We start from the raw sequence: 22,341 nt of genomic DNA, 5'->3' as shown, positions 1-22,341 counted from the left end.
AGAGTAACCAAAAATGGTCATTCTTATATACTTCAAGGTTTCTTTAATTTCTACAGCCAATGCAGCACAGAAAGAGTTAAGCAACATAAATGCCTGACAAGATTAACAAACACATGCAGAGGAGAAAATGGACTACCTTGTACAAAGTTGCTGAATTTGCGATAGAACATGAACAGGACTCAGAACACACACAGACAGTAGATTTCCACCTTTATTGCCAAAGTGACTTACAGAAAGCCAGCTACGTACAACTGCAGAGATGAGTATTTAACTGATTCAGCTGCAAGGCACTGACTCTGTAGTTGAAAACTTAACTTTATTCTAAGTAAAAGTGATCTTAAAAATAAAAGCACACAGGTCACTCCAAAAGTAACACCTCCTATTTATTTGCGTGGAAACAACAGCTACAAAGAACACAATAACACTAACTGATAGAGCTACAAAACACTATTTTTCAACAGAGTCACCACTATTAGCCAGTTCACACAGATAAGCTGATAAAGACACTCTTCATTTTGTAGCGTGACAGCTGTGCATGGTCTTCTGGAATGTGGCTTGTCTTTGATTTTGCTGTCACCAGTGCTGAAATGCAGCACCCACTGCCTCACTGTATTCACATCTACTGCTCATTCTCCCTAAGTGTTCAGTAAGTATCAGTGAATACCAGGGGGTGCCATTTTTCATCATGGAACAATTCAGTTCCACCCCTTTGCTTCATACGCACTTCCATGTGGGACACCATTCTCTCAGACTGTCCCTGTTCTGCCGTACGTCACACAGCAACAACATGTCATGGGATACTGGTGGGAAGGTTCAACCTCTACTGTTGTACTACCAACAATGGCCTCTGACACCGTGGGTCAACATAATAAAACAGGAAGCACTGCTTTCAGAGCAACCCTGATACATGCCTTTTAGTAAAGGTACAGAAATACTTTACTCTCCACTTAGCAAATCTCTGGTTTGGGAACGAAAAAAGGAAGATGATAAAACACAATTATTCCAAATACTTGAAAGTATTCTCAGTGATGAACATTTTAAGACATCAGAGCCAAGACTATCTAGTTAAGCTACTGAAATGTATTTTTACAGCACTGACCTAAAAGTATAATAAGTTCTGTTTGAAACATTATGCCTCTGGTAATATTAAGAAGTAAATTATGGTTATTAGATAAACCACATTAAGAGTTTTGTTTCTTAGAAATTAAAAGCTGTGAACCATTCCTGAAAATCAGGACTGCTGGGATTAGCATGCAAACTGTATTTTGACAAGTTTTTAGTAGACTAAACCCTAAAGTCTTGCAAATATCATGCAAGATGAGACTTGTTCAAGTCATCTCTCCCTTGCAGTAATGTTAATGGGCCAAGTCTACCAGTGGGAACTTTGGTGCTTAGCATTTAAGGCTGTAAAGACTGCTGTAATCCTAGACTTGGGTTGCAGAGTTTATAATAAAGGAATAGGTTCTTTTTTCCATAAAAACATTAGCATTTTATATCCTGTGAAAAACCTGTTAGAAAATAGACTCTCCAAGCTATTACTCAGGATAAAATCAAGAGAGGTATTCTAATCATTTGTCGTTCCTCATAACTTACAGATATTCATTTCACTTAACAACTTACACTGCAACCCAATAAAGCTATTAAGTTGTTGCACGGCCTATAAAGGACATATATACAGGCTCTGAAGTGCTGACTTCATGCTGAGGGTCATGAGAATAAGCCTAATTAAAATCCCTAAATCCCAATCAACAAGGAAAATAAAATTTAGTAGGGGAAAAGAAAAGGTGTAATTGAGGTATTCATCTGAGGATGAGGGTGAATATAAAGGTGAACTTGCGAAAGTCAGTGCATGTCATTACAGTAACACAAACTTGTGCTGGCTGCAGTCAACCAGCAATCAATATCAAGCCTCTTAGTGCAGATCCCATCATATCTTAGTCACCCAACGCAATCACACAGAACTGTTTTTGGAAAACTAATTTTTATGGCAAAAAGGTAGTTTCTCATCCTGTAAATATAAAATTATGCGAAGATCCCATGCCTTAGTATTGTGCTGAGAAGCAAGTGGCTGCTTAACTGACAGTAACTATGTGCATCTGACTACATGTGTCCTGATGTGCATTTTGCCACACACATACAGTCAAGCTAGCTTGGGTTTAGACATATGCACTGTTGGAAAACATCTTCAAAATAACGACTCCCAAAGAGGCAGAAAGCATCTCTCCCAAGTCCCAACTACAATACACAGGCATCGTGGAATCAAAGAAAGGGGACGTAGGACAGAAAACGTGCTCAAGGACAGCACATTTCAAAGAATTCTAATTATTTTAAAGTAGGCCAACCCCTAGGACATATCCATTTCATCCAGAAAAATTAATCCAGTCTGCTCCCTGCCATCTTCCTTTTCCCAAGGCCCCTCAGGCATACACAAAGATTAAAGGCTACATGAACTATCCCGGCAGTCTGCTCCCTTTTATCAAAACAGCTTGACAGCTCCCCTGTCATCACAAGTCTTGGTAGAAGATAACAACAGGAGGAGAATCTGGCAGCCACCTGAGAGGTGACTGACTGACTGGCGGGCTACCCATGGAAAAGGCAAATCTGCTCACTAAGATAATGATTCTGTATCTTGGCCCCATGTTTCTCCACACCAAATAATAGCTGTAGTATCACCACTTTGGATTCTTACTCAAGTGTCTCTTCACGCATTGTCAGAAGGAGCTCACCACTGCACTTAAATAGCTTCATGGCCTTGCTGTCAAATCAGTAGTCTTTCTCAGCCTAATCTCTCTTAAAATGTGTACATTTCTGAAAAGTAAGCAAGTCTTCAAGATGAACATTTTACATCAGAAAACAGAGAGAGCAAGAAGATACAAGGAGGCTTCACCTCTTGGACATCTTGGTCACTCAGTCTTATGTCAGAGGTCCAGGCAGAAACATCAGCTGATGGTACACAAGAAGTGGTACAAGAGGCAGTAGGGGATCTTCTGCCTCATTTGTATGAGGTGAGGCACAGGAAACCCACACCATATCCTTCTATCTTGAGAACTGCTGGCTAAACATTTTCCAATGAGAAGCAGGCAATTGCCTGCACATCCACACCTAGAATACACTTACAAACAACCACTAAACACCATTCTTCCATTAGAAGAAACAAGCAACAACCAAAATAAAAGTCCCCACCACCACCACCCTTTTCCACCTTGGCAGATCATTGAGTTTAAGCTGAGCACTAGTTAATGTCTTAGTTCTGCCCAGGAAAAGGATATTTCATAGAGAATAAGAAAATAAAGGTAGAATACATGGAATAGGTGAGAAAAAACAACAACATATTTCATAGCTGCTGCTTAAAGCATTTCAGAAGACTCTGGCATATTAGAATAACACTGGGGAGATGGATTACGAGACGCTTAGCAGGTGAAGCAATCTAAGATGCATGATAAATGCACATTGATGCACGCATTGCTTATAAAGGACATATATACAAGCCTTGTAGAGCTGACTTCAAGGCCTCATTTAAGTGCATGTGTAGCAAATCACATTTCAAGACTAAAGTGTGGAAAGAACAACTTATTTTCTCTGAAGAATGTGTTATTTCAATATTGTCTTTTTTTTTGTTTTTCCTTCGGTGATAAGAATAGAAAGCTCATGGCATTACCATCCCAGACACATGTAAGAGGCAGCTCGGTTTCTTTATTGTTTTAATTTCAGATACTATTAGATGATGCATTTTCTACAACAAATTAACACAATAAAACAATAAATTCCTCTTTGATTGACACTGCTAGAATTCTTATTAACTAGCTCAAAATAAAGGCACTGCTTAAATATCTCAAATCCATTAAGGCAGGAAATGAGCAATAAAATGGAATCCTGCTATGCTTCAACCCTATTGAAACGCTATTCATGGTTTTCTAGTCATCTTTCAAAGGGAAATCTTTTATGACAGGTTAAAAACAAAGCAATTTTTAATCCTGAAGTTCTGACAAAAATGTTCAACTATGAAGAAAACTATTCAATTTTATTCAAAATATTTCACTTTTTTCTCTAAAACACGCTAACATAATACCGTCTGCCTTATTAAAATAATCAGTATTAAGTCAGAGCAGTTATTGCTAAGTCATTTTCATTGCCAATTTTTTTTAAGACAACAAAACAAATAAGAAATTTTGTGGGCAGAGCACCATCTGTTCCTGCTTTAATTTCACTAACAGTTATATATTGAGACCTTCAGCTGTAAAGAAAGTTTTCCAAATGTAAACAGTATATAAACCAGCACACAGTCTTTACCTCATACCTTCCTCCAACCCCCTCCTGCTGCTCAGAGGAATATCACGCACCAATGCTGGCTGCTGCTCTTTGCAACCTAGCATTCCACTAGGAAATCAGAAGAAAATGAGCTGCAGCTTAGAAAGCCAGAGCAATACTCACTGGAGTCAGTGATCAGAATGAAGGAACTCAAGAAAAGGTAATAAGAGAACTTGAAATAAATACAATATTATAATATGGAAAAAAAAAAAAGAAAAAAATCACCTTGTGCTTTGTGAGTTGCAAGAAAGCGTGCATACATGTGCAGAAAAAAAAGCCTTCAGAATGGTAAGATGCCTACTAGCCTGCAGCAATAGAAGTCTGAAAATGAAAGAAATGAAAATGGTAGCTGAGTAGGGACTCTAATATTTTTCTGTCCTTGATAGTGGCAGTGAAAAGCCAGCTTTCCTTTCCTCAGGTATATCTGCTTAATATAATCCTTTCTAACGTATCACCTCTTCATCACAAAAAGTAGCCTTTTTTTTTTGCTTTTGATGTAAGCATCAACCTAGCCAGGTAAGGATAATATTGTTGTTCTTCCTGCAAGTGAATGAAATGGCAACTCCATGGGTTTCCAGAAAATAGAAATTCTAGGCTATGAAGGGCATCGCTAGGAAAGTACCAACCTATTCCACTAATAGCTTGCAGCAAGCAAGGAATTTCACTTTTCAAATTTCAGACCTACCAATTCTAACGAGATATCAAATGATTAAACAAACATTTCAAAACCATTTAACCAAAAATTGGAAGAGCACAATAAAGATTATCACTTGAAGACTGACTACAAACATCACTCTTCTCCTCTGGCTGGTTTGCAATTATTACTAAGACAGCCCTTCAGAAAGGTGCACAGCTCTTTCAAGGAGGATACTACAAATACACTAGGAAAACCCAATCCAGAAACCCACTACTGAGCACAAGCCTAACAGTTAATTCAGTTTTTCAGAAATCTACCCCAACTTCTGTATTTTCCCTTTGAAAACCTGCTTTGGCTGAAAGACCAGTATGCCCTGACATCCAAGCCTGAACAGCATCACAGGTCGCCAAGATGCACACCACTGGCTGCATGTTACTCCCATTTGTTGGGTGCATGGCGCTTTCTGAACACACTGCCTTGGTGTTGCTATTAATCACAAGGAGAAAATACCTCACTTGCCAAAACAGTGCCTAAATCTAGAGCACTGCAGGGTGGAGGTGGGCTGGTAAAGGCAGATTCACGCAGGATAAATTCCCTTTAATTCAGAAAATGATTAAAGAAAGCTGATGGAGGAGGCGGTCTTTTAAGCAGTATGTTTCTATTTTTAAACTAATCGTTCACAGCAGACTTTTTTTCCCCACACTTACAGAGGAAATCTAGTAATTAAATGTAACTGCTACCAGACTCGGAATCCTTCTCTTAGTTTATTTGGCCTATTTTCTGTAAAAAGCATCCACCCCCCTTCAAGGTATAAGTCAAACCTATTAACGTAACAGCTTATCCTGCCCTATTTCCACTTGGCAGTCTCCCGTAATGCTGCTTTAATATCTGACAAAAATAGGACAAAGATACTGTCATTTTTCATTAGGGAATGCCAGCCGAGTACAAGCAGTTTTAACTCTACAGAGCTTGGGTTAGGGAAGGATACACGCTGCTCTGCCACGTGATGAAACACCCCCACACACTTCTGCACGATGCTCCCCTCCGGGCTGACACCCTAATGGCCCAATGGACCCTGTCTGATAGCTGAACTTAATAATAACAGAACTTGCACTGCTTCAGCTCAGCCACCGTCTCCTGATTCAGTTCCTCTAAAATAAGGACAGAACAGTTACCCAGATTTTCACATCTCTTAAAGTAAGGACTTTACAGCATGCTATTTTTAATGTCCCACTGTGTGGCCATTAAGATGCAAAGGTTCCTGGACTAACCGGAACTCTTTTCCAGCAATGGGATTCTTAAAAAGCAAACACCAGCCTCAGCATCTGCCATTTTTCAGCTGTTATTTAGTTTACATTAGCCACAAATGGTAATACTTGGGGCTAGAATAGGACAATAGGCATCTTGTCACATACATATTAAATGGTGATAAACCGCTCCCTGCAGAAGAGTAGCTCTCTACATAATTAACAGAGTTGAGATAATGAGTTATTTACTTAACTTATTAGTAGTGATTCCAATGACAAAAAAAAAAGAAAAAAAGAAAGTTCAAGGAAGTTTTAATACAGTCTGTGCGTGTATACCCAAATTGTAGCAACTATGTAGGGCTTTATTCATTTCTTCACATTATTCAAAAAAACACTTTGTGGTCATTTATTCTGTAACATAACTGAAAGCATTTGACAAAAGACTTCATTTTTAATAAGACAGAAATTGGGCTTTTTACACTCTCCCAAGGGTGACAGATTTTTACAAGCTTTTTCAAAGCCAATTTAGATGAAAGCACACATTAAAAAAAATTAACATTTAATATCTCAAAACATTTTGCCTATTACTGTCACTAGCAATACTAAAGACTGCTGTGATAAATGGGAAGGGAGGAAGCGAAGCTTACTCGCTAGAGCAGCAGTGCTTAAGCTACAGTAAGCTCACTGCCTCCTTATGCAAAATTTCCATACCAAAACTGATGAAAGTCAACCTGGTGCTCTCTGTCTCAAGTCTCACCCAACTAAAGAAAGCAGTAAATAAGACAGTGACTGAAGAGAAGCTAACCACAGCAAGCAATTGTGAGGAGACCAACCACCTGCTTGCCATGGTGCACTACTGACTTACCACTTGGATTTCTAATCTTATGCTTGAATCCCATCACTGCTGGACACAGCTCCTCCTACTGCATTAGATTTATCATCTGATTCCAGGCTCAGCTCCTGCACTTCCTCCAGTAGTGACATCAAAAACCCCAATTCTCAGTTTCTCTTCTAAGCACATTTGCTGTCATTCCTTAGGGGAGAGGAATGAATTTCCACCGGGACTTCCACTGCAAAGAATCTAAATTAAATCACAATAACACTTCAAGTTCAGTCTGCAACTTGTCATTAAGTCCTCAGTGACAATCCGGCTAAGGCACACAGGATATTAGTGGCCTTTAAAGTGAGAGTAGAAGGGGTGTCATGAGAAAACTGAAAAATTCCATTTGCTTCCCTTATTTTCCTAACCCCTCCTCTGCCACATCATAAATCCCATACTTTTGGGCGGCCACATGAGAACTGTAGCACGTAGCCCTAGTGGCTGGTGACAGCCTCAGTCTCGCCTGCAAGCCCACCAGCAGCCTGGATACGGCAGCTATGGCTCACAGTTGCTGGGGACGCCACAGGGTTCCAAAGATGAAGTACTCAGTTCCCAAATACCAGGCTTTGCAGCACACACTGAAGTTTCAGGAAGTTTTCCTCCCTGTACTTGAGAATAATTCAGAATACAGAATTTATTTCATGGTTTTTACTATCTCACCACCACATTACTGACCACTGCAAAGTCAGCCACATACTTCCATCACATCTTTTATGATCTGGATGATAAAATGTGCTGGACCACTTTCCTACTATCTGTCCTTCCTACAGGAAAACAAACAGGGCAACTTCTATGACCTTCTTGCAGCAGTCTTGCAAAGAGTAGAAGCAGCAGGAGATTGCTGATTACACTGTTGCCATATAATCCATGAGCATGCAAATTTGTATTTCAAGCATTGCCTTGAGGAGGCTAAGCAAATCTTAAACAAGTTAATAAAATCTTTATTACGTAATTAACTGAAAGCATCTCAATACTGATGTGGTCATTTTAAATCTTTGTAATTGGTCAGATGTAGAGAGATAAAGTTGACCTACACTCAGTTTACACTAGGCTCCTCTCAGATACGCCACTGTCAACTTCTCAGCCTTGAATCTTTCTTTACCTTTCCAGCCCACTGGCTCTGCCTACTGCATTCCTGCTCCTATTCTCTCCTTGGCAATACCAGTTTGCAAGGTTGTACCTCCGAGGCTGATCATTAGCAACAAATCTCACTCGGGACCAGCAAGCACCATAGCTGGGCTCCCTGCAGCAATCTTCTTACAGTGAATAGCCTCACTCGTCTCTTGCTGGCTTCAAAACCATCGTCCTTGATTCAGAAAAGCATAAACAGAAAACATCCTGGAGACTCCACAACACACACACGATAACCTAACCAAGATTTAGTCTAATCTCTTCTTGCAGCTGCAAAGAAGAGCTTGCACACCCCTAGCTAATGCTTTGGTAACTTTGTGACACTTGCTGCCCAATAGCAGGTGTTCTTACTGCTACAAAATCTGTTATTTACTCATCCCACCCCTGAATCTCACAACCATTTTGTCCCTGAATGACATTTTGCAGAAACTGAGCTCTACAGGTCAAGTATCTGGAAAAGCGTGTTGTCTCCCCAAGATCTGAACGCATTCTCAATAGCAACGAATATATCCATCTGTGGTAGTCTCCCATCAGAAAGGAAGGATAAAATTAACTATGTTCTCATTTCCTTCCTAAATAACCACTTCTCCACTTTCACTTTTCCTTTGGAAACTCTGTATCTCAAGTAATCTGGCTTCTCAGAAAGATCACTCAAATCTTTTAAGATCAGTAGGAAAAAAAAAAAAAAAAAAAGCAATATTTGAAGATGGAATGTATGCTTTTATATATATAAAAAGGTACATAGTTATAAACTGCTACAAAATCTTCAGTATTACAGTCTGTCCCATCTGTGTTTGCTGCTGTAAGCAGGAAAAGATTCACAGCTCTGAAGATAAAAAGAGTAAGGTAGCTCTCTGTTCATCTTTGTTTCTTTAATGCCTGGCTGTTATTAAAATTGTGCTCTCAGCCGTGCCTGGGCTCACAGAGCAGAGTGGGGATGGTGCTGCCCAAGGTCAGCTGTGAGAAGTTGAATTACTGCTGGGCAGACCTTCGCAAGCAAAGGAGGGTGATGTAAGGGAAGAAGAATTACTCTGTCACCTCTGGTTTAACAAACTTTCTGGCAGCTAACAGCAGAGCAAACACACACACTTGCATGGCCTTACATCTCATGGAACCAGCCCTCAGAACACCCTGAGCAGCAGAGCTGAAACCGTACCAAGGCATGCGCAGGTGCAGCAGAGCAGCCCCCATGTCAACACACACCATGCGCTGTGTTCCTGCCCAGCCATGGACTACTGGCCTTGAAGCATGGGTGGCACTGAGGCTTCTCTGGTACCCATTGCCTGAGAGGCTGCTGAGGAGGAGAGTGCAGATCAAGGCGCCTCCGTATAAATAATACTGCCATATCCTCGAGAATAATGATAGAATGTGTTCCTCACTCTTGAGTACATCACGTTGAAAGTAAATAGTTGATCTTGCTAACGAACCGTGTATTCTGTTTAGATATTATCTTTGACAGTGTTTACTTGGGAGAATTATATTTGTTCCCAGCAAAGACCAAGTTACTTCCTGAGGTGGCTATCATGGATACCTCCTCCTCCAGCCAGGAGGGAGGTGACAAGGACAGAGAGCTGCTTTCTGACTCCTTCACTGCCACGTAGACAAACCAGAAATGCTTCCCTAATTAGGCCCAGCACATCAACAGAGCTAGAGAAGGGGCTTCAGCTCACCAGCACCCAGTGATCACCCTTTAAGAAGGGGCATGGGGTCCTTAATAGCACCTGCACACATCAAGGCAGTGACCCCAGTACAGGCACTGCTCTTCCTGGCACACCGCTCATGTTCCCCCAGAGGATGCTCGCCAGCAGGTCTGCTCTCTTTCCTATGTAGGATGAGTAATTCAGCCGGTTTTGACGCAAAATGTTTATTTCTTGACTTTTTCTCAGGAGGTTTGCAAATAACATTCCTGAAGAATTCTCCCTACACAGAGAAGCCCATGTTGTGCCTGAAAAAAACAGATTACAGGAACTTCACCACTTAATAAACTGTATATCTCAAGAAAAATAAAGCACGATGGCCCATTATCTCAGCATTAAGTGCCACGACACAGCAAGATGTAACAGCTTCAGAAGACAGAGCATCTACTGAAGTCCAAAGTCATTTCCATTGTTCAATAGCAAAAATTATGTCAGCTCACTGCCCTTTGACAATTATCCAGAGCAGCCCACTACAGAGAACCGAGATCATTAGCCAACACATCATAAGGGATCACTTCTAAAATAATCACTGTAAACCGTAACGACTTTTCCAAGAAAGACTGCGGTAATCTTGACCAGCCTCCTTCCTCCACGCTCATCTCCTCCAACAGGCACCAGCCGTCCCACACCCTCACTCCCCGTGGGACAGCGCATCACCTCCTGCCTCGACCCCGCTGTCAGGGGCCGCTGGCAGTCGCCTGGCGATGCTGGCACTGCCCCCGCCCTGCAATTCTCACCTCCTGACCCCCTGAAGCACCTCCGGAGGCTCAGGACCCTTCCAGCCCCTCCGTGCCCGCACCTCGTCACCGCCGCCCACCCCACAGCTTCCCGAGCCCTACTCGTAGACCCTCCAACCCATCACGTTCCCTCATGCAACCCGCTGCCTGGCTCACCCTTGGCACCTGCGGGGGCAGAGGGAGAGGGACTACACGGGGCATCCCTAGGGCACGCTGCAGCTCCTCGCAGGACGCACGGCGCACAGCGGCGCGGCTGTACGAGCGATGAGCGCTCCCCAGCTACAACCCGCCCGCTGCCCGGCGCGCCGCCGAACCGGGCAGGGCCGTGGCTCCGGACACCGTCCTCCCGCACCTCCCACCCCGCGGCGGGGCCCGGCCGGGTTGCGGGGACCCCGTGCTGGCCGCGGGCACTCTTACGGCGGCCACGGGCTGAGGCCGGCCCCGCCGCTCGGCGTTCCCCTCCCAGGCCTGCAGGCCGCGGCCCGGGCGGCCGCCCCCCGGCAGCCCCGTGCCCGCCGCGTCCCGCCCGCCGCCCCCTCCCGCCCGGCGACGCCGCCGCCGCCGCGCACTCACCCGTCCCAGGGGAGCCGGCTCCTCGGCGCGGGGAGACAGCGAGGACCAGAGCAGCAGCAGCCCCAAGAAGCTGCCCGCCAGCAGCACGGCGCGCAGCAGGAAGCCCAGCTTCAGCCGCATCCTCCCGGCCGCCCTCTGCCTCCCGCCGCCGCCGCCGCGCACGCAGCGCCCGGCCCCGCGCACCGCCGGGCTTCCGCCCCCCGCCCCGCACGGCTCGGAGCCGCTGCCGCCTCTCCCGCTCCTTGCCCGCTGCTGCTCTGCGCCTCTCCTCCCGCCCGCGCGTACAAACTTTCTTTCTTTTTTTTTTTTCCTTTTTTTTTTTTTTTTTGCTCTCCTCCTTTCTCTTTTTTTTCCCCTTTAAAACCTCCCCCCTTCCCCGCCTCCCTTCCCCTCCTCCCGTTATCCGCCGCCTCCCCGCCGGGCTCACGGCCGGGGCGAGGCGAGCAGGAAGTGGCGGCGGCGGGAGCCGCGCTTCCACGTGGCCGCCCCGCACCGGGGAGGGGGCGCCGCGCTCTGCGAGCTGCCGGTCCCGCTCCCGGCGGTGCCCCCCAAGCACCTGCTGCAGCCCGGCGCAGCACGAAGGGGGAGAGGGAGCGATGGGAGGGACGCGGGGGGTTCCTCTGTTTTTCTTTCTTTCTCTTTATTTATTTTTCCCCCTCTCTCGCATGCCGCTCGTGTCACCGGGTGGGGAAAATTGAAGTGCGAGCGTTTGGCCGCAGTGATTCCCTGCAGCCTGAATAACGCGAGCCCGTTAATTATCAAGACACAGCCAGGGCAGCTCCTCGCTGCTGTGCGCTCAGGCCAGCCTGTGTGTAAAGTCAACAGATTTTTTTCTTGAGGGCAGCAGATTAAGCAGGAGATTACAGAGATCTTATCAGCTCTCAGCTTTGCATGTATTCTGTTAGTAATTTTCTGCGCTGAGAGTTTGGCATCTGATTTCTTCCCTGAAGGGCTGTCAAACACACACACCCAAACCTGATTATCTGAGTCTTGCACAGAGTGCCAAGACATACAGGCAACACTTCCCATGTAAAAACTGTGTTCTTCCCATGTAAAACCCTTCCTTCCCTCTGTGCTCAGTACTTTCAGCATACTTTGATATTCTGTCAGCGCTATGAGCTCTAACAGTCCTGAATATTACTGTTCAGCAATAAGCATTGCAGGAATACAACAGGATCTTGTACTCTGAACAGGATCACATCAGAGGGAAACGGACCAAACCCGCTGAACTTTGTAGCTGACACACCTGGAGCAGGTGCCTTTGTTTACTGGTGCAGCCTGTACCAGTGATGTGACACTGTGTGATCTTTCTCTGCCGCAGGACATGGGGCAAGGCACAAGATCACAGCATTCACAGGGCAGGCAGCAGCTCCTGTCCTGTGGTACCCTCAGATCTAAAAGAGTGTTCCCCAGAGTCTCTCCCCTGAGGCGAGGGTGTGCCCTTCCAGGTGTGAGGTGTTGTTGCCTCTCGAGTGACAAAGCCTGGCAGGGTGAGGCAGGCTGGGGCCACACATGGTGAAGTTCCATAAGCAAAAGGACTGGAAGCATTCTCCCAGCTCTCATCACTTCCAGGAGACTTCACTGCAGCAAGAGGCTGTCACCTCCCTTGTTTTATTCTCTGGTTTTGGGATCCCTTTCTGTTTTCTCTGCTGGTGCTCTAAGTGCATGCAAGAAGAGGGAGAACATAAATCCCTCCTGGCACTGTGCAGAGCTGTGGCTGTGTGATCCCGCTCTGCTGCTCCTTGTCAAGCTGTGACCTGTGTGCCACTGCACAAACGTGATTGCACATTTATAAGGCTGCCCATCAGAATTTATTTTCTTTCTTTTTTTTTTTTTCCCCCTAAGTGGAGGCTTACGTGCTGCTGAAACTCACGTATGAATGATGCATCCATCACCATCACAGAGCTTCATGCTCGAGAGCAACCAAGAGTTTTGTTGTGCATTTGCCAGGATTCTGCTGTACCTTATGCCTGCTTCATCAGCCACCTTTTTCATAGAATCACTAAGATGATCATCCAGTCCAGCCATCAGCCCATCCCCACCTTGCCCACTGAGCCATGTCCCTAAGTACTGCATCAGCTCTTTCCTTAAACACTCCCAGGGACAGTGACTCCACCACTCCCTGGGTAGGCCATTCCAGTGCCTCACCACTCTTTCTGAGAAGAAATTCTTCCCAACATCTGACCTTTTGAACAGGCTGTGGATCTGACTCTAGAGGCTTCAGGTTAATACTGACCTTGGCAGTAATGTTTTCCAGTTGCTTGCTCTTCCAGCCCACTGAAGGTATTTATCTTCATCAGGGACTGGTTGAGGTTTCAAATGCTGTGCTCTTAGTTTCTCCTATGTAGGAAAGCGCCTAAAAATATCTGCAGAATATATTTTTGCTCTTGCTGAATTTATACGGCTAGGTTATAAAACTCAAATTAATGTTATCCTCAGATTGCCTCCAGTAACATTCAGAAACACTTCAAAAAGTCATTTATGACCTGGAGGGAGATAGGGCTGAACACAAAATATTGTCTCTCTCAGTAGTGAAAGACCGTACAGGCCCTGGTGCTCCAATCATCCAGCTAAAACTGAACATGAAATAATCCCATCTGTTATTAGGGAGTTAATCAACTTCTGTCAGACCAATACTCTGTCACTCAAATGTTTCTAGCAGGCTGGCAACTGTCATAATGTTTGTGCCTATATGTGGACTCGCCTGCTGTTTGTTGCATTGAAACAGTACGCGGGTTTCTGCATGTACCTCCAAATAACCACCCAGTGGTATCTGAGCCATGGAAAGCCCTCGGTGCTCCTGAAGCCAGGCTGCAGTGACCTGGGGTGAGGTATCCAATTACCAATCCCCCTAAGCCACTCAGTGGCCTCATTGCTGGGGATTTGGGGGATGATGTCTGCAGTGGGGTCAATGCCAAATGTCAAAACCCTGCACAGTTGCCAGCCCTGGGGAAGCTCAGTGTTGGATGCTGGCCTTAATTTTGGCCATGATAAAGCCTTCTGCACTTGCATTAATGCAGACTTTGACAGGAAATTCCTAAAAACCTTAATACCTACCACAGTGTAAATCATGTAGTGCAAAATTCCATAGCATGACAAGCTGCTGCAAAGGCTGCACTGCACTGAAATCCCCCCACACCCCCACATCCCAATTCCGGTCATCTGCAGAGAACTTTCCAACAGTTCTCCCTTGTCACGTCAGCAGCTCCAAGTCCAATTTCCTGCAGCTGAGTGCCATGAGCAGTCACAACGTTTTAAGTGAGTCTGCAAGCAGGTTCTTTGAAACTAACAATAGACACTCTCACTTCCTTTAGAAGTTTCTAGAATTTACTGCTGATGTTTCATTAAGTGTGATATTTCACTATAGGATATACTCCACGATAACAGAATGGCAGACTTGGTCATGCTTTGGCTAAGGGATAAAGTGCTGAAACAGACCAGCTGCCTGACAGGGGCTCGCTTACCTCAGCTGAATGCCCTGAACACAAGAGGGCTAATTTCATTTTAACATGGCTTTTAAAGGGCATCAACATTGCTATGCCTTGAATTGTATATTATAATACATTTGTCAGTTTTATGATTAATACCTTCACGTGCATTTCATCACATCATCCCAAACTTTTCTACAATGCATTAATGCAAAAATCTTATACATGGAAGGCAGCTTTAGTAGCCTCACTGGAGTGGAAAGAGCCGTTAGAAAGAAAATGTGCTGGGGCTGAGGAAGCCTGGTGCCCAGGAAGGGTCTGGGAAGGCTTGGTGAAAGGCCCTGCACCCTGGCCAGCTGTCTGTCCTTCCAGCTGCCACCATGTCCTGCTTTGGTAGAAGACAAAGGCAATGATGAACATTTTTGCACAGCTGAAGGCAGTGATAAACAAGGTGCAGGGCTATTGCAGGGAGGGCTGGCCCTTGAACACATTCCCTCCAACTCCTACTCTTGCTCTAGTAAAATCTTCTGTCTCTGTTCAGCCCCTTTTCCCAACCATTTCTCGCTTTACCAGCAACTTTTTTAGGGTTATCTGCATGTAAACAATCATCTCCAAGGAAAGATGATAAAGTCTTACATAGAACTGTTTGGGGTCTTACACAAACTGGCTGCTGGAACCTGTGGAGAAGTTGTGTAGGGCATTTGCAGAGATCTGTCAGTGCCAGATCATGACTGACTTCTGCCATCAGTTGTCTCACCCTGCCCTCAGTGCAGGGACTCAGGGTTAATGCAGAGTTCACCACCTGGGGTAATTCAGAAGGACAGAGACTGACATACACTAACATGGAGATAAAGCTATACCCCAAAAATTTATAGCGTATGGATATTGTAGTTGATAGTAAGGAACTGAATTGCAGGTGTTAAAACTGTTCTTAATTTCTTTGTTCTAAATGTACTTTCATAAAATAAGTGGCTTTCAGTAATAGTTAATACATGTTCTTGCAAATTAGACTGAGATGTGCTACATCTTCATTGTTGGGTGTTCATGATAACTAGTCCTTAATACACTTCTTCCTATAATTCCCTTTTATCTTTCTTTTTTCCTCTTTTCCTTGAGCCAGAGGTTTAGCAATGTGTGTCTTACCAAAAATTATTCTTCAGTATCTTGTGATTTGATTTAATACTTGTGGCACAGCACAGTTTGCCTCCTTTGCTTTTTCTGTCACTTTTACAAAGAACGCGTTGTGAAGTTCCTGTCATTATATTTAGCCCCCATACTCCTGTCATGCCTACTTAGTTTTCCTCCTGCAATATCACCTCTAGCTGATCCTATATTTTCTTACACAACAACAGTAGGTGAGCTCATTATTTTGTGTTGGTCTCTATTCCACCCATGTGCCACTGACTGGATTGTAAAAGAAAAAAAAAAGAAAAAACAACAAAAACCCACATGCTTTTTTTTTTTTTTTTTTTTTTTTCAGCTGCACTTTTTGGTATTGAGTACCAATCAGTGTTTATGGCCAGTGTTGTATGATTAAAGTTGCTTTATTCTACAGAAATTCAACCTCTCTTGGATTTGCAAGTCCTCAAAAAAAATCTACACTGTAATGCCTGTTGACAATCCTGGACAGATTTGGATCTCGTTAAAATAGGAGATGGAATGGTCTGGTATGTGGGTGTCTTATTTAAGCTTGAGGAGAACTAGAATGATTCTAAGCGAGGCTCAGACATTTTAAACAAAATATATATTCTAAGTAGCTTTATTTTAGGAACTCTCACCTGTATTTCGAGCCAGATGTGTCAGTATTTCAGATCCAGAAAATATCCTTCTTCAGGCTGACATATTCTTGAGCACTTGCAGCAGAAATTAACTTGCATCATGTCCTGAATCTAGGGCAGGGAAAATTGAGATATGTTGCTGTAGCTTCTATTATGCTGAAACAGTGAATGGTGTAAACACCCACATTTCAGATGCCAATTTACTTTTCCTAAAAACTTTTAAAGTATAGCAAATTAGTGGAGTTAATTCAACAAAATGGGCAGTTTTATCATGATCTAAAATACATTCAAGATACAACAGGATATTTTACAAACAACTAAAAATAGAGTAGGCTTCCCTACTTCTCTGGACTATTTATTGATAAAATGTTGATAATCTAACATAAATTAACAAGCATTATTAATTTGGAATTATAAGTGCTGTGTTGGCTAAAGGTCTTCAATTGGCTTGATAACAATATACATTGAATACATTTATGTTCAAAGTTAAACTTATTTACTGAAGACAAGAATAATTTGTAAAGCACTGGGAAGTCAAACATGTCAGCTATAAAGAAGATAAAGCTACCAGGACAGGTTAAAAAGGGCCACCAAATGTTGTCACTGTTGCACATTGATGTGCAACAGTTGCAAGTTGCCAAACACCTTTTGTTATTCCTTAGCCACAGGATGAGCAAGAAGAGTATTCTGCTTTATTTTACATAGACATAAAATGTCAATTAATAACTACTGTGAAAGTCTAGCCCAGGAGGCAGTTTTATGCATTAAGACTGAAACAGTGGGAACAGAGTAAGATCACTGAGAAGTCAGACTTATTTTCCAGATGGGTTCCTTGGATGCCTTGGGAATGGGGAAGGCAATTGGCATAAGGTGTGGTGCCCACAGCTGACAACTAAAGTACGACTATCACCATCCGTCATACAAAGTGTTCCATACACAGCTTCCATCACAAATTTAGTATTGGAAGTCTTAGTAGCAGTTATGCTACCAAACTGAAGTATTGCTAGGCAAATCCAAACTTCCTTAATTCCTTGCAGATTTCTCAGCTGTGCATCTAGTATTCCAAGTGAACATGAATGAGCACAGAGATGCTAAGGAGCCCCTGTTCTCACTGAGTTGCTATTTGGAGAGAAATTCTTAAACAAGAGATTATTTCTATTACATATAATCTGACACCAAGCGATATCGATTACGTAATTCAATGAAATTATTATGCTATAAAAGGCATGTTTTATGGTGAATGGCTTGTGAAATTGCAGGCAGCAGCTAGCATCTGTTGGATCATGACACTGCACATATTCAAGACTTTCATTACATACAATCATAAAAAAGAGAAGATTTCATAAAGGTTTTTAGTATAACATGCAGATGTCTTGGGTTTTTTTGGAAGCTTCTCCCTTTACTCAGGTCCAAAGTTATTTAGTTACATACTTATCCTTACTTGATATGAACTAAACTATTTCCAACTCATACAGTTTTAGCTCAGGCATCAATACAGGTGCACATGTACACATTTACTTCTTTACTTATTTATTTATTTTTGAACATTTTACATTCTTTTCCCAAACTGAAGGGTAACCCCTCCATGTTTTAAGAGGCAAAATTCCTAGACATGTCCAAAAGAATTTGAAATAAAGGTGAAAAACTTTAATAAAGTCATCATCCTGGCAAGCTGAACTCCACTGCCTTTTTGTCACCTGTGACAAGTAATAGTGGCAGTGACAGGACTTCATCTGTCTTCAGATACTGTGGGTTTCCAGCTTTCGCAGTTCACTGCCAATCAACTCCCTTTTCTAATGCTTGACTGCAGTCACTTAACAACTAATTGGCTGGGTAGTCCAATGAAGCCAAATATGTTTTGAAATTTCCAGGTGCATATGATGAGCTGGAAGCAGATCTCCAGCTTGCACTTCTATTTTAACATTGCCTTAACTATATCTTTGTTCTGAACAGTTCAACCAACTCAGGGACATCCTTTAGAAAAAAGGGGTTGAGAAACTAGTTGTGATTTACAGATTAAGTGGTCAAAGACTCATTCCAACTGACATCATTTCTAATTGAACTGAAGGGTTAGTGATTTGTTTCTATTCCCATTAATTAACCCTTTGAGTAAGGAAAGACGCTCCTGTAAGTCTCAGGTCAAAATGAAGCTGATTCCATTTCTTGTTTACTATCAACAACTTTGACACGTAGGAAGATGTAGGAAGATCATTAAAATTGAACATGGCAACAGTATAATTTTTTTTTTTTTTTTTTTTGTCTCCCTCCTGGTATGGTGCTCTGGGACAAAGTAGAAGCTGTAGGAAATCTGTACAGCATGGTGATTCTCAACAGAGCTTTTGTAAGTTCTTGGTTAATTGCTTGAAAAAAACAAACAAACCTGCTTGTCTTCTTATTAACCTACAGGACAGGGGAAGATAAAGCATACTTTCAATATATTTCAGATATGGAGGAGTAGAGTTATAGAATGAATAAAAATTAATTTAACAATTTGCCTCTCTTTCTTCTAGAAGAATCTCTCTTCAAACTTGCCCTGCTAAGCCTTTGGTGTCAGAGTTGATTAACACAAAGGAAGAGACAGAGGCACTGTTCCTTGCAACATTTAGGTCAGAGCTATACTCTCCAGCATGTATCTAGGCCACGTCTAATTAATCCCAGAATACTCCATGGCTGCCAGATTACCTCTGCCAGCTTCTCCCACAGAAACCTGGCAGCAAAGATTTTTGCCTTAGGTGAGGAATTTCCCTTTTCTGAAGACAAGTGGAAGGTTTTTTTTTTCATTATTTATGTGATGTTTATGCAACAAATTATAGAGCCCTTGGGATAGTAAGCATTTAGTAGGGGCAAATACCTTCATTTAGACTTAGTAGAATATTGCCACTAACTTGAGTTGAGCCAAGACTTCACCCTTAGACTTCACCCCTAATTGTTTTTGGATAAAGTTTACTAACTATGGCCTTCACATCTCTAAATTTGATGCTGTTAGTCAAAAAAATTCCTTTTTCCTTTGGTTTCTAAGCCAAATGTGTATACAAGGTGTTCAGTCAAACTAAGACTGGAAAATACAGATCAGTACAGTAAGATCATCACTGAAAAGGACAGAGGATGAGGAAAGAGGGCCTGAGTTGTGTTTGTGCACTTTCAACTCCAGTCAGCGGTCTTATATGATCATTACTACAATCACAAAGTTTGAAAGTGCTCTCCCAGGTTTGGAGAAGTGCTCGAATCAAGATGAACTCCTCAGATGAAGCAGCATTGTCAAGTACATAATTCAGTACGCTTACCAAATGAAGGAAGCACTAGTGATACATAGAACCACAAATGCATCACAACACTAAAAATAGAGCACTAATTAGCAATGCTAAATTGGTATGCAGGGTGCTGAGTGTCAGAAGCAGCATCAAGGCTGCAGCCTGAGGACAGTTACTGAGACTTTTAAAAAAGTGTTCCATAAATATGCATTCTTTTCATATGCACAAAGCCAGATGATTTTTCACACCTGGTGATATAGTACTAAAAGACAGGACAAATTATTACTCGCAGAACAAGAAATGCCTGTTATTGTGTGTCTATTAGTATACTCATAAAATACTGGACATGAAAAGCAGGCATTTTTGTAATGGGTGACATATGCTTTTTGACCACAGTTTTTCCAATTATTTCCTTACAATATGCTTTACCTAAATATAAAATTAATAAATAACATGCATCTAATACAGCATCCTTATCAAAATCATCACTTAAATGCTTCTTCTGATACCTTCAGAGTTATGTAGTAATATACATGCAAATAAGATGCAGATTTTCACATCCTTGTTTTCCTCTCCAGTGTGGGTTGATTCCTAAAACTGGAAACGCTATTCATAGGGATTCATAAATGCTCAATATTGGCACATAAAAAATGAATCCATGTTGAAAAATACGCCTTTAAAGGAAAAAAACAAACAAGCAACAACAAGAAAAAAACACTAAGAAGGAAGTAGTAAAATCAGCATCCATCAGCAGTTCTGCTTGCACTATGATCTACCTGCCCTTCAAATGTGTGGTGTGGGCCAGGTGATTCCTGCATTAACATGCCTCACATCTGCATACAGAATTTTAGAAGTCATCTCATGTTTTAGCTTGTATTAATCCTGTGACAGCAGATTTTCTTACATGTAAGATGCACATAATTCAGCAAAGTGCATGAAGATGCATCAGATTCCACTGCAAAAGCTGTGGAAGGGCCAAATCCCACTGCCTTGCATTTAACGCTTTAGGATGACCCCGTAGCAAGGTCATAATACAGTAAAAACAGGTAAAAATGCATACAGGCTTGTGAGAACAATAATTTTTTAAGTCTGCGTAACTAGTCACAATTCAGTAAACATTCTTTCACCACATTTCCCTACTGCAGTACAGAACAGTAGTTTGGGAAGCAGGGCTCCTGTCTGTTTCTGGCTGTAACTCAGCCCTGCAGCCGCCACGTGCTGGGCTGCATGACATCTTATCAGCCTGATGGCCAAGGGTAGATGGGCACTGGAGAGAGGAGTTATCTGAGCAAATTATATGGGCTCTAAAATCAGTGTTATTATGCTGTACACCGCAGAATAGCATAACTTCATTATTCAAGGAGAATATTAATCAGAAGTGACTTTAAAATTTCCTACATCCATGAGTCTGCTAGGCACAATTTTCAATGCAATATCTATAGCAGCTAATTAAACATGCAGTTGTTTTGCAGCCCGGATAGAGACGCGCTGTTAGGCAGGAGCAATCAATAACTTGCACTCTCTGAAAGGGTAAGCACATGCAAAATGCAAGCAATTACCTTAAATAGAACTTCTACGTGGTTATGGGTGGCCGCACAACTTGAATTGCTGTTGAAAAATTAAAATAGTTCATTGTAAGCTTCCGAGAAATTGCTGCATCTGATAAGGAATTCCTCTCTGATCATTCAGATCTTCTACCAGAGCCTTCCTTTCCTGCTACCCTTTTGTTAGCTTTCTTCTTTCTCCCTTCATGTCTTTTATGTAATACGGGCTCCTTACTGGGCTCCAAACTATCAAGAAGTCTACCAGGATTTTCAGTTTCCCCCTCAGTGATCTGTGTATAGTTAAACAATTCACTATGTTCAACTATCCAAAACAATCTCCATTATGAGAACAAGTGCTTGCCCAGATCGCAGTACATAAAGAGGAATAGCAACAGCACCAATGTCCACACTGATTGCACAGATCAAATCTTCAGAGAAAAATCCGGATTACTCTGATGAGTTTTAATACCAAGGTAGAAATTTAATATTTTTGTTCTGACATGATAAAGTCCTGGTGTGTCTTGGTGGTTATTCTAGCTCTGCAGCACCATCCTACCTTAGTTGTTAAATAAAGTCACAATGCTCAGGAAGGACACTATTTAAATAGATCTGACCAGAAATGCTTAGCAGATGCATCTGGTTTCCTTCATTCTCATGCAATGTCAGGTTTCAAATTCAATACATGATTTTATATATCCTACTGACAGTGTTTATTTTTATGACCGTGAAGCACTCAGTGCTTGTCTACTCAACCTCAACACTGACAGTGCTCTGAACATAGCACTGGCTCACTGAAGCAATGCAAATAAGAGTAATCTTAGAAATCAGTCTGCTTAATGTTAGGACATCGATTTCTTGTCCCCCTTGTTTTGAAATTTTAGCATGTAAAATGCAAAGAAAGAACCCCAAAACCAACCAAACCAAAACTAAAACAAAAACAAATAAAAACCACCTAGGGGCTTTGCAGCACAGCCATGGAGTACAAAGTTTGAAAGCTGTCATGCTGACCCATTTCAGCTCTTTATTTATCTTCCTCTACCGCTGTGTATGCTCTCCATTACGTATCTTTATCCTGTGTTTGCTTAGCTTGAGCAGAACAGACTGGTTGAGTCTGTTCTTCACGCACCTAT

General features: G+C 42.5%; 1 protein-coding gene across 12 annotated transcripts in view; it reads right to left on the bottom strand.

The window, feature by feature from the left end:
• Positions 1 to 22,341, bottom strand: part of GALNT7 (polypeptide N-acetylgalactosaminyltransferase 7) — an 87,866-nt gene that overhangs the window by 54,885 nt on the left and 10,640 nt on the right. For 4 of the 12 annotated variants that reach the window (XM_015861607.3, XM_015861605.3, XM_085545108.1 and 1 more), the window contains exon 1: positions 11,211 to 11,387. In XM_015861607.3, the coding sequence (XP_015717093.1) occupies positions 11,211 to 11,330 (120 nt within the window). In that variant the 5' untranslated portion in view covers positions 11,331 to 11,387. Of the gene's footprint in view, positions 1 to 7,057; positions 7,274 to 10,793; positions 10,854 to 11,210; positions 11,388 to 16,416; positions 16,528 to 21,226; positions 21,276 to 22,341 lie in introns of those variants that run through there. The other 8 variants (XM_085545102.1, XM_085545099.1, XM_085545103.1 and 5 more) reach the window with 5 other exon arrangements.

The sequence above is a fragment of the Coturnix japonica genome, chromosome 4, assembly GCF_054131305.1.
Source record: "Coturnix japonica strain WE chromosome 4, WE-NBRP24, whole genome shotgun sequence".
NCBI classification, from domain to species: Eukaryota; Metazoa; Chordata; class Aves; order Galliformes; family Phasianidae; genus Coturnix; species Coturnix japonica.
The sequence above is the reverse complement of the archived record's forward strand: the minus strand, read 5'-3'. Positions and strand labels throughout refer to the sequence as shown.